This window comes from Gouania willdenowi, chromosome 16 (assembly GCF_900634775.1).
Source record: "Gouania willdenowi chromosome 16, fGouWil2.1, whole genome shotgun sequence".
In the NCBI taxonomy this organism is placed as follows: domain Eukaryota; kingdom Metazoa; phylum Chordata; class Actinopteri; order Blenniiformes; family Gobiesocidae; genus Gouania; species Gouania willdenowi.
Window position 1 is genome coordinate 30,050,051 of NC_041059.1, and position 19,645 is coordinate 30,069,695.

The following is a 19,645-nucleotide window of genomic DNA, read 5'->3' on the forward strand; positions in this document are numbered from 1 at the left end:
GGTTTTTGTGTGTTTAGACTATAAATCGTAATGTATGTATATCTGGCAACCCCTGTTGGTTGTATTAATCCTACAATTACCATGAACACTATGTCGTGATGTGTCATACAACAAGTGGCTAAGTGCTTACGTTGCGTGATTGTTGGTTTGTTAAGATGATGTAAAATTAGTTAAAAAAAAGAAAAAAAAAAACTTTAAATTCGTCATGTATATATGTTGTTATACATATATGTTGAAATTTGTTCTCTGCAATTTAACCCATCCCTGGGGAGCAGTCGGCGTGGAGATATTTATCGGGTGTTGAAAAACCTAAACTGCAAAACAGGAAGGCTGCTGCTAACAGAGGGGATAATGAAGAAGAAAGAGAATCTGAAAAGAAGAAATGGAGTAGCTTTAATTCTAAATGGATGTCAGGTCGTGAGTGGCTGACATTCGACCAAGACACGAATACTAGTTTTAGAATAATTTTATACACCACATTAGCCATGTACTTTCAGGGTTGATAGTCAGAAGGGCCTGAAGATAGGAGAGACTTACAGAAACGGCTACCAGGCAAAATAATTTATACACTACATTGCTGATAATAACAGGAGGAAACTGGGGCGAGGTTGTCCAATATCAAGTTCATCTCAGTCATGTCCGGATGATGCAGTGATGTAGGAAGAAATGGTTTACGTCAGGAACGCCACTGCAGGGCAGTCCAGATTCAGTTTGTCGGGTTACAAGCTGTCATAAAGCCAGATGCCACCCAAATCACAGAGGCAGTGCGCAGTGTCATGGAAAATGTGACAGAGAGCAGTGAACACTGGAAGACTAAACTTGTAGCTTTCACAACAGATGGAGCTGCATAATGACGTTGTCACAAAACTTCATGAAGGCAGGTCGTATGTGCTTGGGATCCACAGCATGGTCCATCGACTTGAGCATGCTTACGCAGATGCAGTAAAAAAAAAACTATGATCGCCAGGAAAGTTGAAGACCTTTGGACTGGTCTGTACACCATGTAGCACAAGAGTGCAGTCAACAGGGCCAGCCTAAAGCAACACTATGATGAGCTTCACATGTATGCCTTGATGCCAACCAGAATAGGGGGAACACGGTGGCTGCCACATTTCCTAAGGGCACTAGACCATTTTCTGAGAGGCTATCCAGGCATTGTATGCCACTTACAGATGGTATGTCAAGTTATACTATAACAGGCAGTGTAGAATAATATTTTCACGTTTGTTTTCTTTCATTTTAAGTCATAAAGTTTGATCTGCACTTTTGCTGTTTCTAGTCCCAACAGGCTGATATCAGTTTAGCTCAAAAAGCCAAGGCCCAGAGATTTCTCAGTATTTTTCAAGGATGGTGCAATCCTGAAGTTCTCCTGCCTTCTGCATGACACCTTGTACCAGCGAAGCAATCTACCTCAGTCACTGCAGAAGTGGCTCTGAGGTTCAGAGCTGCCTGTCCTCCACTCAGGCTGTCATACAAAAGTACAAGTCAAGGTATTTATCCCATATATGATTTGGATTTAGATTGTGTGTGTGTGTGTGTGTGTGTTAAGCTTAGCAAGGTTTTGGAAACAGACACCAATGAGGGGATCCAACTGAAGCCTCCTAATGCCGATCAGCTCAACAAAGCAAAGAACCAGCTTATTGACTCTCTGTGCCAGTGCATCGCAGCCAGATTTGGAGATGTGAGCAGTGGTGTCCTGAGTAGGAGTGAGTCCATGCGGTTGACCAGTTTCCAGTGCTGGCCAGATGCAGATGCGAGTGCAGGTTAGCAATTCAAATGCAGTTGACAAACCTTTGCACACGTTTTAGGAAGACTCTAAAACTTTATATTGTAAAAATGTTTCCTTGTTTCAACACATCTTTACAGCAGCAAAGCAGGATAGCAGAAGAAAAATCACACAAATTTTATGTTTTTATGTAACTAAATGTTTCCTTCTGCTATCCTGCTTTGCTGCTGTAACACTGTGAATGTCTCCGTTTGTGAGGTTAATAAAGGATTATCTTATCTTTTAAGATTTTGGTGATGTTGAGGTGGTTGAGCATATCGTCATTTCCAACCTCTTCAGCTGTCTGCTAAGGTGGATGATGATTAGATCCCTGATCAATGGACATTTCTCAAGTCTCGGCTGTATCAGTAAAAAGGGTCCTTTGAGAAGAACTGGCCTGCTGTTAACCTTCTCACCATCCCAGCATCAACAGCTGACTGCAAACAAGGGTTTAGTGTCATGAAGCAGGTAAAGAGTGATTGGGGCTCAAGCCTGAAGAGTCAGACACTCTGTGCCCTCCTTACTGTCCAGCTGAGTTCTCCTGACATCATGAACTTTGATCCCAGCAATGATATTAAACTCTGGCATGCAGAAGGTTTACGTTTACGCAGGCCAGAGTTCGTACGCAAAGATCGAGCAGCTACTGAGCATTATGCAGAATAGCACAGACTCTGAAGATTAGATTTCACACATGATCTTTATCATTTGTTCACCTTTAAAATGTGCACTTAACAAATCCCACTTCCCACAAACTGTTAACAGTTGAAGAGCATGCATGTTAATAAAACATTTTTTCTCTACAGTACATGCATTTCTTGGAACTGATTACTTCTATTTTTTTCGAACTTCAAACAGTGTTCCAGGGATGCAATTTTTATCTGAGTTAGGTTTGTTTATTAAGTTAAGAGGACATACTTTATAAAAGTACACCCAAAGTTCCATATTGCACCTTTTAGGAATTGTTACAACACTGTTTTTGAATGAAATGTTTATATTTTTACCATTTTAATGTATTTCTGCAATCAACTAAATTAAAAACTATAAAAAAAAACCAAAAAAAAACATGAACACTTAAATATATTCTGTGGCACTGATAATGTAGTTTAATGTAACACAGATAATGTACAAAATCTGTCTGGTGGAAAATCCGGTTGGCTGGTAACTTTAAGAATCTACTAGCCATGCTGGCTGGTGACCCAAAAAGTGAATTTAAAACCTTGGTTATATCACTTTGTATCACCTTTGACATGATCTGACGTGTTTGTGACCCAATGCTATGGAATCACAGGAGTGCCAAAATTAAAAGCAAATGCATGTGGAAAAATAAAGCGAATCAATAGTACAAATTTGTAAATAAAAAGAGAATCAATAATAAAAATGTGGAAATATAAAGAGAATCAATAATGAAAAAATATACAAATGTAGTATATTCTTTTTCCATTTTGTTTTTGCTTTTTCCATTTTGTCATTGCTTTTTCTGTTTTATCTTTGTCTTTTCCATTTGCGTTTTGACATTGATTTTAATTCATGACTCAAGCTGTCGGTAAAAGCAAAATCATACAGTTGTGGTCTATATAAAGCAGAACTGCAATGCTTGGGTCTGAATTCCTCATTATTATAGCGCCACAGGCCCCTTTTCTACCCCTTTACGTTTTGGTGCGGCCTCTTTAAATGCAAATGAGACACTTCAGACCCCGCCCCCTCTCCAGGTTGCAGAGGTGACACTCTGTTCAACTCCACCCTGTTCGGCCATTTTTGTAGTTTGATAGAAGAGATACGATTATTTAGCGGCGCAGAAAATGTTTATTCACACATTATTTACAAAATGTCAACAACAGAAGACTTGTCCATCCAGCCTTACATGTTTGAGCCAGAGTCGGACCCTGTGCAGAACCCTAACAAGTGAGCTAACACAAGCACCGAGCTAACGCTAGCGCCAAGCTAACATCACGAAATGCATTTTAATACAGTCTTTTTGGAGACAAAAACGTCAAAATGAAATGATTAATGAAACCTTTAGACTTAAATTAAATCACGTAGGCCATATCATCAAGGATCTAAAACAAGCACACAGCGCTAACATATGAAGACGGTGCAACTGCTAATGCTAACAAAACAATGACAGGGACGTCTTATCATCACACTTTTTAGCGTTATTTACAGCTTACCGAAGTGCTCTGTTCGTCGTCTCCAAAGATAAAAGGAATTGACCCCTCAATCAGACAATGTCTTTCGGCAAATCCTTCTTTATACTGGCGGAGGTTGCTGAAGCAGTCATCCTTGAAGATGTGGGTATATTTCCATAAAAAATAAAACTCAACCAGGCACTTCGAAAAGGTTCTGATGCTGGGAGACGGTGTAATGAAGCGTGTGGGTTACTACATCCAACAACTGAACATTTTGACTTATCCTCTCGTAACTTCGGCATCCTTGAGCTTAGACTACATAATTGCAGCGATAAATAAAAATGACGGCTTGCTCGAAGTGATGGGCCTGTAATCGATGTCCTAATTTGGCAGTTCCACTGCAAATACTGTGACGTTATTGATCTAAAAAACGTAATAGAGAATAGAAAAATCAAAACAGATTGAAAAATATGACCAAAACAGAAAATAAAGATATCAACGTAGCACCTGAAGAGACTAATTTGAACTTTTCTGTACTTCTAAACACTCTAAATATACAACAAAATGCATTTAAGAGCTAAAAAAGTGGATTTAGCATATTTCCCCTATAAAGTCACTTTTCAGAGGCTAAAACTCCAGAAAACAGTCAAGTTTGGGAGAATAAACCTCAAATACTGTGTTGTTGGGGTTAGAACAAATGAAGATGAGTGAAAAATAACATAACACTGAAGCTTTAAGAAACGTCACAAGAGCAACAGCTGTTTATGTTAGTGATGCCTGAGGCCAAACTAAGCAATCAAAGTAAAGAAGTGAGGGAAAACCACAACTTTAATGGTTTTTTCAGCACTGTGAAATGCTGAATGAACTACAAATATGAAGAGATTTCTACCTGTGTGAAGATAAACCCAATCATTTTCTGAGGTCAACCTACTCATTTGCAGCACGGTGGTGTAGAGGAGTATTGTGGATGCTCTCTGTCTGTACCCTGGCTTCCTCCAACAATCCCTGGGCTGCTGTCTAGTCCAATGTGTTTCCCATTTTACACCTAATGTGAACTGGAGAAACCAGCAGACCTAGTGAACCCGAGTGCAGGAATAAAGCACGTATTGAAGATTAGTAAAAAAATAATGAGAGAAATGCTACCGTACCTTGTTGCTTTGCTCATAAACTCATACTGTAATTGAGACCCTGTAATTAGACTGCTGTGAATACACTAAGGACCGTGCTGTTATTCTTTGCATATTTAGTACATAATGTCAAACACTGCCCAACTACAGTGTTAGAAATGAACTGTGACTGTGTGACAGCTTGCCTTACCAAAAGAAACAAAATAAATCATTAAGGGCCAGTACTACGAAGCTACATAACTGAAGCCTGGATTTATCTCACTTCACCAAGCATTCTTCGTCAGAGAGCAGCTGTACTACGAAGCAGGATATCAAAACGTTCAGTTAATAAAGTTGAATTCAGCCAGGCTACGTGCGCGCTCCAGTAGCAGTGGTGGAGATTGTAGCATCAGACCAATCACAAACATGGACAAACTGTGTAGAGCAACTTACGTCACAATTGAGGAATAATTCTTTAAAAATATGAAGGATTAAAAACCATAATTCAGACCAAAAACAACAGTATTGTTGCAGAAAAAGCAGGAAGGAAGGAATGCAGGCAGGAAGCTGCCACTGTTAATGCGTAAAAGTGTGAATTATCAATATTAAACCATGGGATGATAAAAACCGACAGCGCTCTAATCAGTTTCACTATTAAAGCAAACACGTTTCTATTCAGGTAGTCTCCATTTATCACACACAGTGGGATGAGAGCACATTGTTTCAGAATGTCCCTGCTGATGCTGCGCTCTGTTTCCTCTTCTGTAAATGGCCTGCCATAGAACGCTTTCAATGTATGCGTCTCAATGACTAAAGCTTCCAAATGTGCACCCTTTGTTCCTATGCCTGGGCAAGGAAGGAGAGGTTATGTCATGTTAAGTATACACTCAAAATCACTGTCAGAAGGAAAGAGTTTGGTAAATGACGTGTCTGCTTCAGCGCTGCAGGTGTGTGTGTGTGTTGCCTGCAGTCAGTGAGTAAGGTATTACCAATAAACTAAATATGTGCACATTTATCAATGTTTTTGTAGTGCCTTTCTCTGCTTTTCTTTGATAATGTTTCATTTATTACTACGAACAACACAAGCATGTGTGCTGGAGCTACTTCTGATGCGTCTGAAGCTGTTATGAGCTCGTGTTGCGCATCAAAGCAGCCACAGCCGGCAGTCAGCTGCACTGTTTACATGCGAGACGCAAAGGAGATCACGTTGTATGACACGAGTGAGAAGGAGAGAGAGTTGACTTATCAGATGACCGGTCTGGGAGGACATTGGAGCTATTTAGAGAAAGAAGAGAAAAATAGCTTAATGTGACAACCGGCATCTAAGGTGAGCTAAATTGTGGCCACTGCGTCGGCTGGTCGACCGCGTTTCTTCTACTCCTGGCAGCTTTACAAGGGTGTTTTAAAAATTTTTTATTTAATTTATCTCTAACAAGCACAAACGCAAACAACCGGAAACAAAAGGTAAAAGAAAAAGGCATGAGTGCAAGTTTACAAGGCAGCTGAAGGAAGTAAAGCTTATCCTGTTCACCCCACTTACATCTTCAAAAATGTTGCTACTTCATCAAGCACAACATAATAACATAATGCTCAAATGTTTGTACATAAAAATAAATCTTTAACTATAATATACAGTATAAGACACTTTCCTTCTGCCACCAGCCTCATAAGCACAGCCTTGCTCCCCCACTAACCTGAACCCCCCATCACCACCTCCATAAAGACTATTTTACCTGTAACACGTGTGTGTGTATATATATATATATATATATTATATCTATCATTATTATTGTTTCTAGCTTGTTTGTTTTTTTCTTTTTCTGTTTTTCCCACCAACTACCAAGTTAAATTCCTTGTGCTGTTTTTAAACTGTATTTGGCGAATAAAAACCTTCCTGATTCTGATTGTAAAAGAAAGTTACCTGACTAAACCTCTAGAATTATAAGTGATCTTTGATAGAGCTTGCAATTCAAATTCACTACAGTTACCCTTTAATACTACAATGGGATTTGTCTCCATGTGATTTTTTTCTGAGAAAAAAACATGAAAAAGGACCCTCTTGCAATATTCATTCACCACAGTCACACTGCTAAAGGTAAGCTACATCTTTAGCTACAGCTAGCCTTGATAAGCAAAACTGAGGCTTGGCTGACGATCTGCATACAGTGAGCCCCTCCAACCACTAACACAATCATTCACTCACACACTGAGGCAGTGTGACAACGGAAGTGAAGCAGGATTCAAACCGCTACTGGTTTCATAAGGAGCTTCTCAAACGCACAATGTAGCCACATCCCCAAGAAATACATTAATACACTAAACAGATTTACCTACAAGGTAAAGCAGGAAGGGCCAGCTGATGATGTAATACTGGACCAGCTGAGCGGTGATCTCTGAGGTGTTGTGAGGGGCAAAGGTAACCAGTACGTAGGTTCCTGTTATTGACAGTGTGCCGCCTAAAAAAGAGAGACAAAGAAAAAAGTCTTGGGTTGAGCTTAAACTGTAAGAATGAACTCTCTTGTAACTCAGAACCTCATACAATAGCTTTGTGTTGCTTTTCTGTATTCAAAATTGGTTTAGGGTGAACACACACCATTTGTCAGTAATATCTCAGGCTTCCATACTTGTCTACATTTGAATAATGCTTTTCTGTCGAGCGTGACAACTAATGTGGCCTTGTGCGACAAACAGAACCTCCTCTAGGCAATTTTTGCCTTCATGAATAAAACATTAATGTGACTAAATGTTTCCAGTATGTGGCAGACAAATGTCAGTCCACAATTACAAGACAATCAAACAAATGGCAGCAGAAACAGCTGAATCAACCAACAATACACAGAGCTGTGTGGTCACGATATGAAATTCTAATCAAGTGCTTTTGATAGCGGTTAACGAGACAACCTCCCCAATCTAACCAGTGAGACACACTCAACAAACCATGAGGAAAAACAGCTTTCATCAAACAGAGCACATACATTTGTTTCTAATAACAAAACCCTTAAACAGAATCTCACAACATTAGGATTAATAAGAGATTAGCTGTTCTGTGAGGTTGGTTTAATATAAAATAATTCTATATGATGAAGGCCAGTGTCACATGCACAAGTAGCAAGATGCAGAGGAATATATAGATATAATACTAGGGATGTAACGATTCACTCAACTCCCGATACGATTCGATTCATGATACTGGGTTCACGATACGATTCTCTCACGACTTATTTTACAAAATGGGACTGTAGACAAATTTGACAAATACTGTATTATTTTCCTTTTATTTTTCATTGTCAAAAGAATCCCTTGATAAACTATTCAAAACAATGCAATTTAACTAAAAATAAATCTTGAATGAAATAAATAAAGGAATAATACAAATGAAAATGAAGCCTATTAATTTAAATTCTGGTTCTATAATAAACAATGCAAAACTGCATAATAGTTCTTTTTCTTTTAAAAGTGCAACTGAAAATGTATTTTGTGCCCTAACAATTGGACTTAAAAAAAAAAAACCGTGATTGCACTAATTTACGTCATATTTGTTTGGACCAGCAGAGGGCGCTGGTAACCCAGTGGTCGGTTGGCATGCGGATATCTTGCAGTGAAGAAGAGAAGCTATGCTAGCAGACAGAGCTAATAGAAAAACATGACTTTTACAGATATTCAAGTAATATTACAGATATTCTTTCAGTGCTAAAGGGGCAATGAATCATTTATTAACATATTTAAGAGTAGAAGGCGGCCAGAAAGAAAGTATTAGCAGACTCCGCCCGCCGCCTACACTTGTGGATAGCACCCTCTGCTGGTTAAAAAAGTACTGCGATTCAATTTTCAGAAAATCGATATCAACCGTGATACCTATGAATCGATTTTTAACTGCCTTACGATTAATCGTTACATCCCTATATAATACATTTATATATACCGTAATTATTCACTCTTAAATATGGTGGCATTGTATCCAAGTGCTAACAAATGACATTCTTTAAATGTAATTTTAGGGCCGATGTGTAGTTGGTACAGGTTTTTAAACATGAGGGATCATGTAATGTAGATTTTATATGCTCTCGTCTACAGCAAAAGCTATATTTGTTACTGAGGGTGTTTGCGGACATCATGTTTTTATTTTATTTTAGTAATGGTGAGTAATTGATAGTTTTCCCCCAAATTTAGGGCTCTATTCTACCATGTACAGTACATAAGTCCAAAAAGCCACGCAGCAGCGCTGTTTTTGGCTATGTGCTATTCTCCCCCTGTACTTAAGTCAGTCGCTGCTCGCCTTCATCCCAGTTACGCACTGTGAGTAGAGCAGCTGAAATGTGGGCGTTCCCATTCAAATCTGGCATTACACGCATTCTGCGGTGTGCGCAAGTCCTTTCCCTCTTACGCGCTTCTAACCCTGGAACAAGTGCAGCGCCCTGATAAGGTGAAACATTATATTGCACTAGAAATATTGACTTAGTTACATTTGAAGCCACACGGACTTGTGCTGTGATCACTCAGCTGCTGCTGCGCGATAAATTAAAACTCTGACCAACATGGACAGAAGTGTGCGTCTGTCAGTGATTCAACTATTTTCATACTGTGTCCAACATAAAGTCACAGTTTGATCCACTACAGAGTGAAACAAGCTGTCATATGTGGATGAGGATCTACCAGAAACTGTTCCTACACATATTTTAATGAGGCTCAGCTCAGGTCGCTTTAAACAAATTATATTTAAAACTGCGTATTATGGAATCCATTAGTTCTATTTCACTGCAAACATCCCTCTGTATTAAAGCAGGACGCTCGGCGGCCACATTATTTCCGCATCTAACTCGGTCACTCTATACAGAGATGATGATGATGATCAAGGAGAGAGATTTTAACTGTGACTCGGACAGAAGAATGTCAGTCACACTGCAATAATCTGATCAATGATCTGATCAAATCAACCTGTTACATTGTTTATCGATGAAGGCGTTTCAAATTAAAAGTGAACTTTATCATTTTCACGGATTTCAATGACATTTACAAGCGTTGGGAAAACTCCAGGTTTCGTGATTTCTAGACAGCCCAAAAAAATGACATCATCGCCTTTTTTCCTTCAGCCTGCCTTCATTCACAGACTACGCGATTTTGATCTACTTACGCTAGGTCGGCATGTCAGGAAACTGGACCGGAGAACACGCGTAGGAGAGAAGTGTGTACCCACAGGCGCGCATAAAAGTGCTAAAGTCCAGAGGGGAGAATAGACCCCTTAGTGCGGCTGTTCCGTCAGGTCCTGTAACTCTGTACTCATCAATCTATGAAAAACAGGCAGATTTGGACAGAAACTGTCCTATTGATCTGTTGATGCCATTAATGCTGTTAAAGCAGGAAGTCTGTCAATCTGTCGATCAGAACCATTTGAAGATGATCTGCTAATCATCATCCAGCAGGTCTGAGCCCCTGAGCAGCGCTCAGCTGATTCTGGCCTGACGTTCTTGCCATCAACGCGACACGAGAGGTTGACGGTCAAAACATGGAGAGAAAGACACAGGAGCTCATTGGAGCGGTGCGTCCGGAGCGACATCCATGGATCTCCACGCACAGGGACTCTCTGCACTGCAACCACACCTGCATTTTCTTATTCAGTGGCTGTTAATTGTTTTATTTAAATTATTTCCTTATACTAGAGAGGTGAACTGGAGTCTTTTTTTCCATCTCCGCTGCGTTTTGTGTAAACATTTACTGCAGCTCATTTGCGTGTGTTTGCACCCGCTTGTCAGACGTACTACAGTGCTAAAACTATCACCGCAAACAGTTCCAGGTTTGATGAATTGCATTCTCCCACTGCATTAATTTATTTGCTTTTCCTCCTCCCATTTTTTGCGGCCCTTATAAGATCCGCCTACTTCACATATTCAGAGGAAAACATGCTAAATTTTAAACACTCGTTTGAGCCAACGTCTACCAAAATGTTCTTAGGCTGTGCATCTTTGTTTGTATCCTAGCTGGCTTTACATCATTTTTAATTCATTTATTTTTTACTTGTATTCTAATCCTCTATTGAAAGTATAATGAATGTATGTGTGTCTCTAGCTGATAAAATATGTTTATTGATTGTAGGTTAATCTATTGTCTGCCAGGGCAGCTACTTGTGTGCACTTTAAGTCCTTGACAAACCTTCCCGAGGAGACAATAAAGAATATTTTTATTTAATTATATTCAAATTAAAGTGGGCAAATAAGAAAAACAACAAATGGCGTTCTTCCCTTGAAGCTAGAACATTTCTTTTTCCACAATGTCAACCTGCAGGGCAGATTTTCATATAATGTTGAAAAATATTTTTGTGAGGTTTGTAATGTGTGTATTGATTAACTTTGCTTTTGCTCAGATTCTACTTAAAGGTACAATATGTGGAATTTTCAACTTTTAAATATGTCTTCAATACCTAAAATTAAAATTTGAGTGTTAAGAAACTTGTCCTTAGTTATCATGCCATATGTGATTTTTTATTAGACTACATGGTTATATATACATTCATAAATATTGCCGGCCCGGCCAACCTGTAGTACCTTTTTTCCACCGGTTGATGAGTATAAGCTAATTTACAGCAGAGCAGTCCCTGAACTAGGCCATCTCTGGTAACAAACATTCATCAAACAGATAAACGGTGCGCAACCCGTGAGGTTTACAACTAACAAACAACTGCTTAAACATCTTCACTCATTAACGCATCACACAGCTGACGATATACATGGGCCCGCCAAAAACATTTGCGGGATGTAGCAGAGAATATTGTCACCTGTACATTCTGTGGTCAGGATCGGATATGGCGGAAGTGTCCGTTTTACTCAGTAATATACCACCTGGTGATGGCAGAAATTGCTTGCAAATCTCACATATTGCACCTGCGTTTTGGAAATGTGGAAAACAACTGTGATTGTGAGCATCCATTTCTAATCGCAAACACGTGTGTGCTATGGTAGAGCTATTTAAACAGGCCTTTTTAAAAGGAGAATGCAACTCTGACTGAGATAGTGATTGAACTTTGTATAAGAGAAAGAGATTAAGAAGAACTGTCCAATGGTTAGTTGACATTAGATTTTAATCAGGAAAACTAATTTCAGCAAGTGTTTCTGGTTAAAGATCAAATAAAATAACATTATAGAAGAGAAAAAGAAGGGAAGCAGACCCATACAGTATATATGGTGTCCTTTAAGTCAATATTTGCACGTGATACTTACCAACAATGTCTGAGGTGCGCACTGTCTCCTTAAGAAATGCCACTGAGATGACAGCACTGGCTGAGAAGCAGAAACATACTGGGATTAGTTCGACCATCAAAATAGCTTGAAAGAAAGACTTCACACAATCTCAGGCAGAAGGAAAACAATTGGCAGCTTGGCTACGTTAGGTTTGGTTTAAAAACAACTCAGTGTGAACAGCTTAACCTTATTTACCCTGTGGAACTGGAAACCAGTGCTCTAGTACAGTGGCTCTCAAAGATTTTTGGCTTAAGTAAACCCTTTCTCTAAATTCTGAATCAAAGAACCCCCTTTGTCCAACTACATTTTGCTCAGAATACAATGAAAAAAAACAACTATAGAGCATAATGATGGAATGAATGAGTAATAACACACAATTATTATGATTATCATTTTTTACTAAAAATCAACATTATAAAACCCTATATTTTATCATTTAATGTTTTCTTTTGTTCAATTACGTCTTGCTCTCAAGTACCCCTATACACATACCCCCATTTGAGAAACACTGCTTAAGAGAAGAGGCTCTCACACCAACAGCTTCCAGATGTGCGTGAACTCCCTCATATCAATCACAGTCATAGCATTATCAATAAATGCTAAAGTTTTCCCTGAAAAAAATTACAACAATACATGTACACTCCTGATTAACTTCCTGAAATAGAAATACATTAACTACACAATGTGATGGCCTTATTTATTGACACAAGTCAAATTAACAATGTATGCATAATCAAGCACTTGACTGTTTTTTTTGTATTCACCAAAGCATTTGTTGTCCTAAACATAAACTACACTGCTAGTTGTACATGGAGAGTAATCCGCTTGCTCCATGAAGTGGGCAGAGTGGGAATGTACAACATGTCATTTATTTAAAGCGAAGCGTGCCGTGCACACATTAATTTACCACAATTACAGGCAGACAATCAAGTATACAAGCAGAGACTGATGCTGTCCACCCCCAGGGTTACACAGGTTTACGTTGAACCATGTCCATAAAGTCTGCCAGTTTTCTTCTACTACCTCACAATTTGCTTACAATCCAATACTCTCCCATCAATATCATGGTCAGCAAATGCAAAACTAAAAAAAAAATCTAACAGTTTCACAAGAGCTAAGCTTTAGATTCATAATAATTTGAAATAACACTAACACCTCAGACATTACTAAATATTATCATGGAAACAAATATACAGCCCAATAGAAGGGCAGATGTGAGGTCTGCATGATAAACACAGACAGACTATAATACTAACAGACACATGACAGAGGATTATATGTAATGAGATACAGTGCTCTGTCACAGCTAGGAGGTATTTTACATATATCAAAGTGTAGCAGACACCCGGGAGGTCCAAAACACTGAGAATACTCCAATAATCTCATTCTGCGTAACATAATGGAACTATGTTCTCATACACACCAATATGACTGAGTACGCTGTGGCTCTGAGGTTTGCTCAAAGATGTTAGAATAAACAGGCAAATACCAACCAGCCGGGCAGGTGAGAGAGTGATGGTATACAGACCGTGACACACTGACTGAATGTAAAGTTTAAAAAAAACAAACAACCTGTAGAGATGATGCAAGTTCTGCCACTATCTAAAAAAGATTAGTGACTGTGCTCAATATGTCACAGGCAACAGAGCAGAGCAGAGTAGATGCTTCATGACAGTCCAGCTATTAACAGGGCCAAACACAGACTGCAGCTTCAAATCCATCACCAGATTAATAAACAGTTTATAGAAAGCGCCAAACCAATGTGGGATGAAACTGTCAGATTACATTACAACAGAGAATCTATCTATAAAGCAAGGAATCTCTGTGTGTTCCTCAAATATCTCTGTGAATCAGGCTCAGATTGACCTGAGACTTTCAACATGGCTGCTGCAATGTCGGATTTGTTTGGACTGCAATGATACCTTTCATAAATTATTTCATAAAATTGTCTTAAATGCAGCATGCAGAACAGCTCAATGTTGACAGGTAGTCATTGTGAGTCAGGATAAGTTGAAAGCTGCATAGAATCTACAGGAGTGACTGCAAAAAGGGCTTTTAAAAATTACTAAAGTGGGTCAAATATCTTAAAAACACCCCGTAAATATTAACCATCAGGTGTCCTCAGTGAGCAACATTTGGAACTAAGATGAGTAATAACTAGAAGCGCAGACCTCCACCAAGCAACATACGTTATATATATATATATATATATATATATATATATATTGATAGCCAGAATATCACCAAAATTGAATCAGCTGTTCCTATTTCTCAATTTTCTTGAAATTGTCATCCAAATTTGTTCTTAACTTTTCAAGTTATCTTGCAAACAGACAGACTGACTGACCGATAAATGGATGGTAAAACATAACCTCACAGCGCTTTGCTCTTGGCAGAGAAAATAATACAAAATTGTGTGTGTGTGTGCGTGCGTGTGTGTAATTCTGAATTAAATTTGCATTAGGAATTGAGTGTTTACAAGGTCAGTTTTAAGAGGATTTAACTTTCTGAATTAAAGCTCTCATGTAAACCATCCATAAAAATGCTACTTAACCTCCCAGTTTTCTATAGCAAGACATGCAGTACTTCCTACGGGCACTGCAGTAGTATTTCAAATTTGAGACTAGATGCTAGCAAAAAAATAAAAGAAAATCTTATCTTATCTACAATCTTATCTTCTCATCTATAAAGCAAGGAACATCTGTGTGTGTGTCTATAAAGCAAATACTGTATCTCTGCGATTCAGGCTCAGATTGGCCTGAGACTTTCAACATGGCTGCTGCTTGGTTCAGGAGTGTGCAAAGTCTCAGTAATGATGTCATCAGTCCTAGCTCCACAGTGATGATGTCATTCCTATGTTCCAATCTTCTAATGTTCTTATATGCCAATGTTCCAATGTATTATAGAGAAATGTCATCAGTCCTTACCTCTTAGAAGAAAAAGATGAAGGAGGAATTAAAGAGAGCGAATTCACCAGTTCAATATTAGTAATGTTGTACGTGACCAGAAATAACTTAACACATTCCTCATGCAAACAGGGTTAATGAATAGGATTTAGGATCTATTAGTGGGCAGTGGTGCTCCTTGCCTTGGTTGCCAACCGCCATGAAACTAGGAGATCAAGAAGACGAAGAAGAAGAAAAACATGAAGAAGAAGAAAAACATGAAGAAGCAGCCAACATTTCAACAGATAAATAGAGAATTAAAAGAGAACAGAATGTTCAACCTGAACAGTGTGGGCGGTAATCCTTCTAGCCTTGGTTGCCAACCGCTGTAAAACTACACAGACACAAACACCTTCTTCTTCTTCTTCTTCGTGTTCCTCAAATATCTCTGCGCATCAGCTTCTCTAATTACCAGTTTAGTTATTTACTGATGATAATAGTGAAGTTAGACATCAATGACAGCAGACAAATTCATTAACTCTCAACAAAACATAATTTTCATTTGCCAATATTAAACTGAATCCTGTAGTTTATTTTTTCTTTTGCAGTCAAGAAAAGAAAATATCAGATTGACCTGAGACTTTCAACATGGCTGCTGCTTGGTTCAAGGGTGTGCAATGTCAGATTTGTTTGGACTGCAATGATACCATTAAAAAATGATTTCATAAATGCTTTAAAAATTCCATGTGCATCCAAACTGACTGTTGTGGATTAATGACACTAAACGAGTCCGGACTGAGTCTGTTCCGGTCAGAGGAGATCAGGATCCGCTAGGACAACAAATTGGAATCGGAATAGATGGGGTTCATCTCCCTACAGTGTTTCAGCCAACCAGAGATCTTTCTACCAGCAGTGTGATTCATGAGCTGTTTTGGGTGTTACTATTGGCTGCTCGAGCTGCTCATCAAAAGTCCATGTGCGTTCACAGTCTGGGAGGAGGAGAAAGTGTAATGGCAGATATTTCAGCTGAAGTCTCCAACGAGGCTTTTGGCACAATGGTTACACAGCAAAGCAAGAAACAAAAAAAGAAAGAACAAGGTGGAGTAGCAAAAGAATAAAGGCACAAACGCGTTCCGGAGGAACGGACTCCGAGGAGTTCCCTCTGACTCGGTATGTGTGGTGGACTGAGGGTGATCCACTTTCAGTCCATGCGCAGTCCGCCCCCCATACCAGGTCAGAGAGTGAAAGTGATAACAGATGGGATAAATCGCTTGTAAACCTAAGAAAAACATTGTCCAAGGTGAAGAGAACAGATGCAATTCATTTGCAGTGTGGATGTGGAGTGTCTGTCTGTCTGCTCTGATCAGCTTGGAACAGGAGGCGGAGGAGCGGCAGTGACTGTGAGCCTCTAGTTACTGTCCTCACGGTAGTGAGTGATACGTGCTTTCATGTCTCTAAAACATCAGAATACCTTCCAATAACACCAGATAATGTCCCCTAATTTGTTACTAGTCTATATGGAGAAAACAGTCACAAAGAGTTGGACAGTGTGCGCGTTTGCAAAAGCGTTCACAAGAAAACAGGTGAGTTTAATTCAGGAGGGGAGGGGAAGCGTGAAGAGTCACAATTCTACATACTGCAGCTTTAATTTGAAATATATATCTTAAAATAAGATTTAAGTGTGTGAGCTGTCCAGACTCAAAAAATGCTTGTTTAACATGGCTAAATGTATGTTTGTGTGCAAACCATAGGTTTGCTTTGTGATGGACTGGCAACCTGTCCAGGGTGTATTCTGGTTTTCACCTGGTCCAAGCCAGGCAAGGTTCTGCGACCCAAAACAGGAATAATGCCTTTCACTGACTAAAGCAACACATTTTACTTTAATAAGCTTCATTAAATCTATTTCGTCAACAATGGCTTAAAGCTAAAATGAAGGATAAACCCCAAGTTGATTGAGCTGATCCAAGTTTGCTTGATCGCTCATTGTTAAAGCTCATTATCTCTTCAGAATCTCGCCTCAGAGGAAACAGTGAGTTGTTGAATTTTTCATACAGCACTGATGTTCACCGATACGTTCAGGGCATCTGCCTTTACCTGTGGGAATCCCTGAATTTTAGTTGTAACATAGCAACTCCATACATAGTAAGATTTACATTGTGTGTGTGCGTGTGTGAGAGAGAACAAATGCACAAGGTCTCTGATATTTTGTAATGTTAACTTCCGGTGAAAAACATACCGTATGGAAGACCCGCTGGCCACTGGAACCTTACACAGGCTGATGAAAACAGGAGGTCTGAAAATGTTGACTATTTTACATCTGAAGGATGCACATTGCACACACACGCACAAAAAGCTAAACCTTCTTTCTTAATGATAGGGGACACCTTGTTAAACATAAACATTTGTCTGTGAAATTTGAACAGAATTAAAATATCAACTTTACACTGGACTAACAAGTGCCTAAAACCATGAGTTTGTGCTGCAGATGTAACATGTGGTGGCGCTTGTGTTGACGCTGTATCTGAAAAGCTGGGTTGATTTTCCACTCCGTGGACTGCCATCCCTAATGGAGACGACTGGGGGGGGTGGACGAGGACGGCAGTAATTGCCATGGCATGTCAACATGTCTGTGTGACAAGCAGGGGAAGGCGAACCTCCAACCTGCCCCATTTCCTCCTCGTCTATAGCTCTCTGATTCATGTATACATCTCTGTATGTCATCCTATTCCCCTTACCTTGTTCTTCTTTTCTCTTCTTGACATTTCACTCGCCTCCTCTCACCTACACCTTCTCCCCAAACCAAAATGTTGACATGCTGAAGCCAACTGTCTCACGCTCAGTGATCTCACAGCCTGTTTAAAAAAAAGTGCAGCAGATGCTTGTGTGTGTGTGTATGTTTACCAAGTGAGCATCTCTGGTTGACAGAATCAACAACTCCCACTTCATTCCATGGAAAAATTCATCCTTAATTCTCCTATTAATCATTTGTAAACTGTGAGAGTAAAATAATAAAATGACTCATGAAAACCTGTTACTTGATGTGTCTGTTGGTCTAGCACGGTGAGCGATGGGCGGCAGTAAGCAGTGAACATGTTTAACCGTATTCACAGTGTTTTTAACTGAGCAGCTGTCAGCTGTAGCAGGCCTTGTTGTGCCAGGTTGATGACTTCAACTCAGTAGATGACATAATAGAGCAGTAAAAATGATCAGCTCCAGAAGGCGCTGAGAGAGTTACAGCATCACCTATGAAATCTGAAGAGTGGAATTCAGCAGACTGGATCAAAGTCTAGATAAAGGGTCTTCTCTTAAACCCTAAAGGGCATCATAAGTTGCTTCCTTATGGCAAAAATGTGTCCAAGCAGTTAGACAGGAATTTTCAATATGTTTGTGCACGATAAACTCTGTGCCCCTAAACATAATCATTGATGTTAAATCTTGAAATCTTTAAAAATTTGAAAAAAGTGACACCCTTCCAAACTAAATCCACATGGTGGAAAACTCAAATCAATGTTTTTTCTATTGACAGTGGTTGGTGCTGATGCTCTTGTTTTTATTTGTATTTATTTTTCAAAAAGGAAAATAAATAGCAATAATTAAATGATTTATAGATAAATAAACCTTTAAAAGCCAGAATAGATACAAGCCAGATAATCCCAATAAAAATCACTGGGTAAGAACACGAACTGTAAGCCATCATCATTGGAAACCTCATTGGATTTGTATGCAATTAACATAACACGTAATTTTAAAATATCACAACAGCAACCCCCATGAGGAACAATTTCTCTGAAAAACATGCAAGCTGCATTGTCATGTCTCTTATGTTTACCATCATTTAATACTTCATTAATCGCTGAAGGAGCACATTATGTATTCACCAACATTCATATTTAAATCACATGTGGAAAGCTCTTGTTTTATGAATGCTAATGTTAATGTCAAAGAGGGCATGTGTGCGTGAGTCCTAGGGGCACTGTTTGTGCTTATGTATACTGTTGTTTATGTCTGCATGGATACAACGATACAGCACATCTATTACACTGTCTGTAATGACATACAGTGGGATAGAGGCACACAGCACAGTGGGCTTTAAGGGTGAAGAATAGTTGAAGCAGCTAACATGGTAATTCATTGGTATTTAACCATGTTTGAGAAATCTAATAATGAAGTCAAGTGGTGCAGCTGGCTGACAATGGAATTTTCCCCAGGAGGGGATTGCTTTCGAGGCATTACCTGAATTGTGATGCATTATTTAAACTTATTCATCACGATATGGCAGTCATTTTTGATCACATATTAATCAAAGATCTCTCAGTTTTTTTCTCTAATTATTTCAAAATAATTATCTAGATTAAATAAAAGATTGTCACAAAATCAAAGAAATTTAAGTGAAGATCCAGCAAGGACTATCTTTCACTTGAGGGGGCAGTATTATGAAAAAAAAAAAAAAAAAAATCACTTTATAATGATTTTGCTGCCGTGATCTATAAAACAAGCGAGTTTGGGAAAATAAACCTCAAATACCATGTTG

General features: G+C 39.0%; 1 protein-coding gene across 1 annotated transcript in view; it reads right to left on the reverse strand.

Annotated features, from left to right (window-relative positions):
* Window positions 1-19,645, reverse strand: part of nipal2 (NIPA like domain containing 2) — a 56,075-nt gene that overhangs the window by 6,816 nt on the left and 29,614 nt on the right. The window contains exons 4-5 of the mRNA XM_028471491.1: window positions 12,209-12,268; window positions 7,332-7,453 (exon numbers count right to left, since the gene is read on the reverse strand). Coding sequence (XP_028327292.1) covers window positions 7,332-7,453; window positions 12,209-12,268 — 182 coding nt within the window. The remainder of the gene's footprint in view (window positions 1-7,331; window positions 7,454-12,208; window positions 12,269-19,645) is intronic.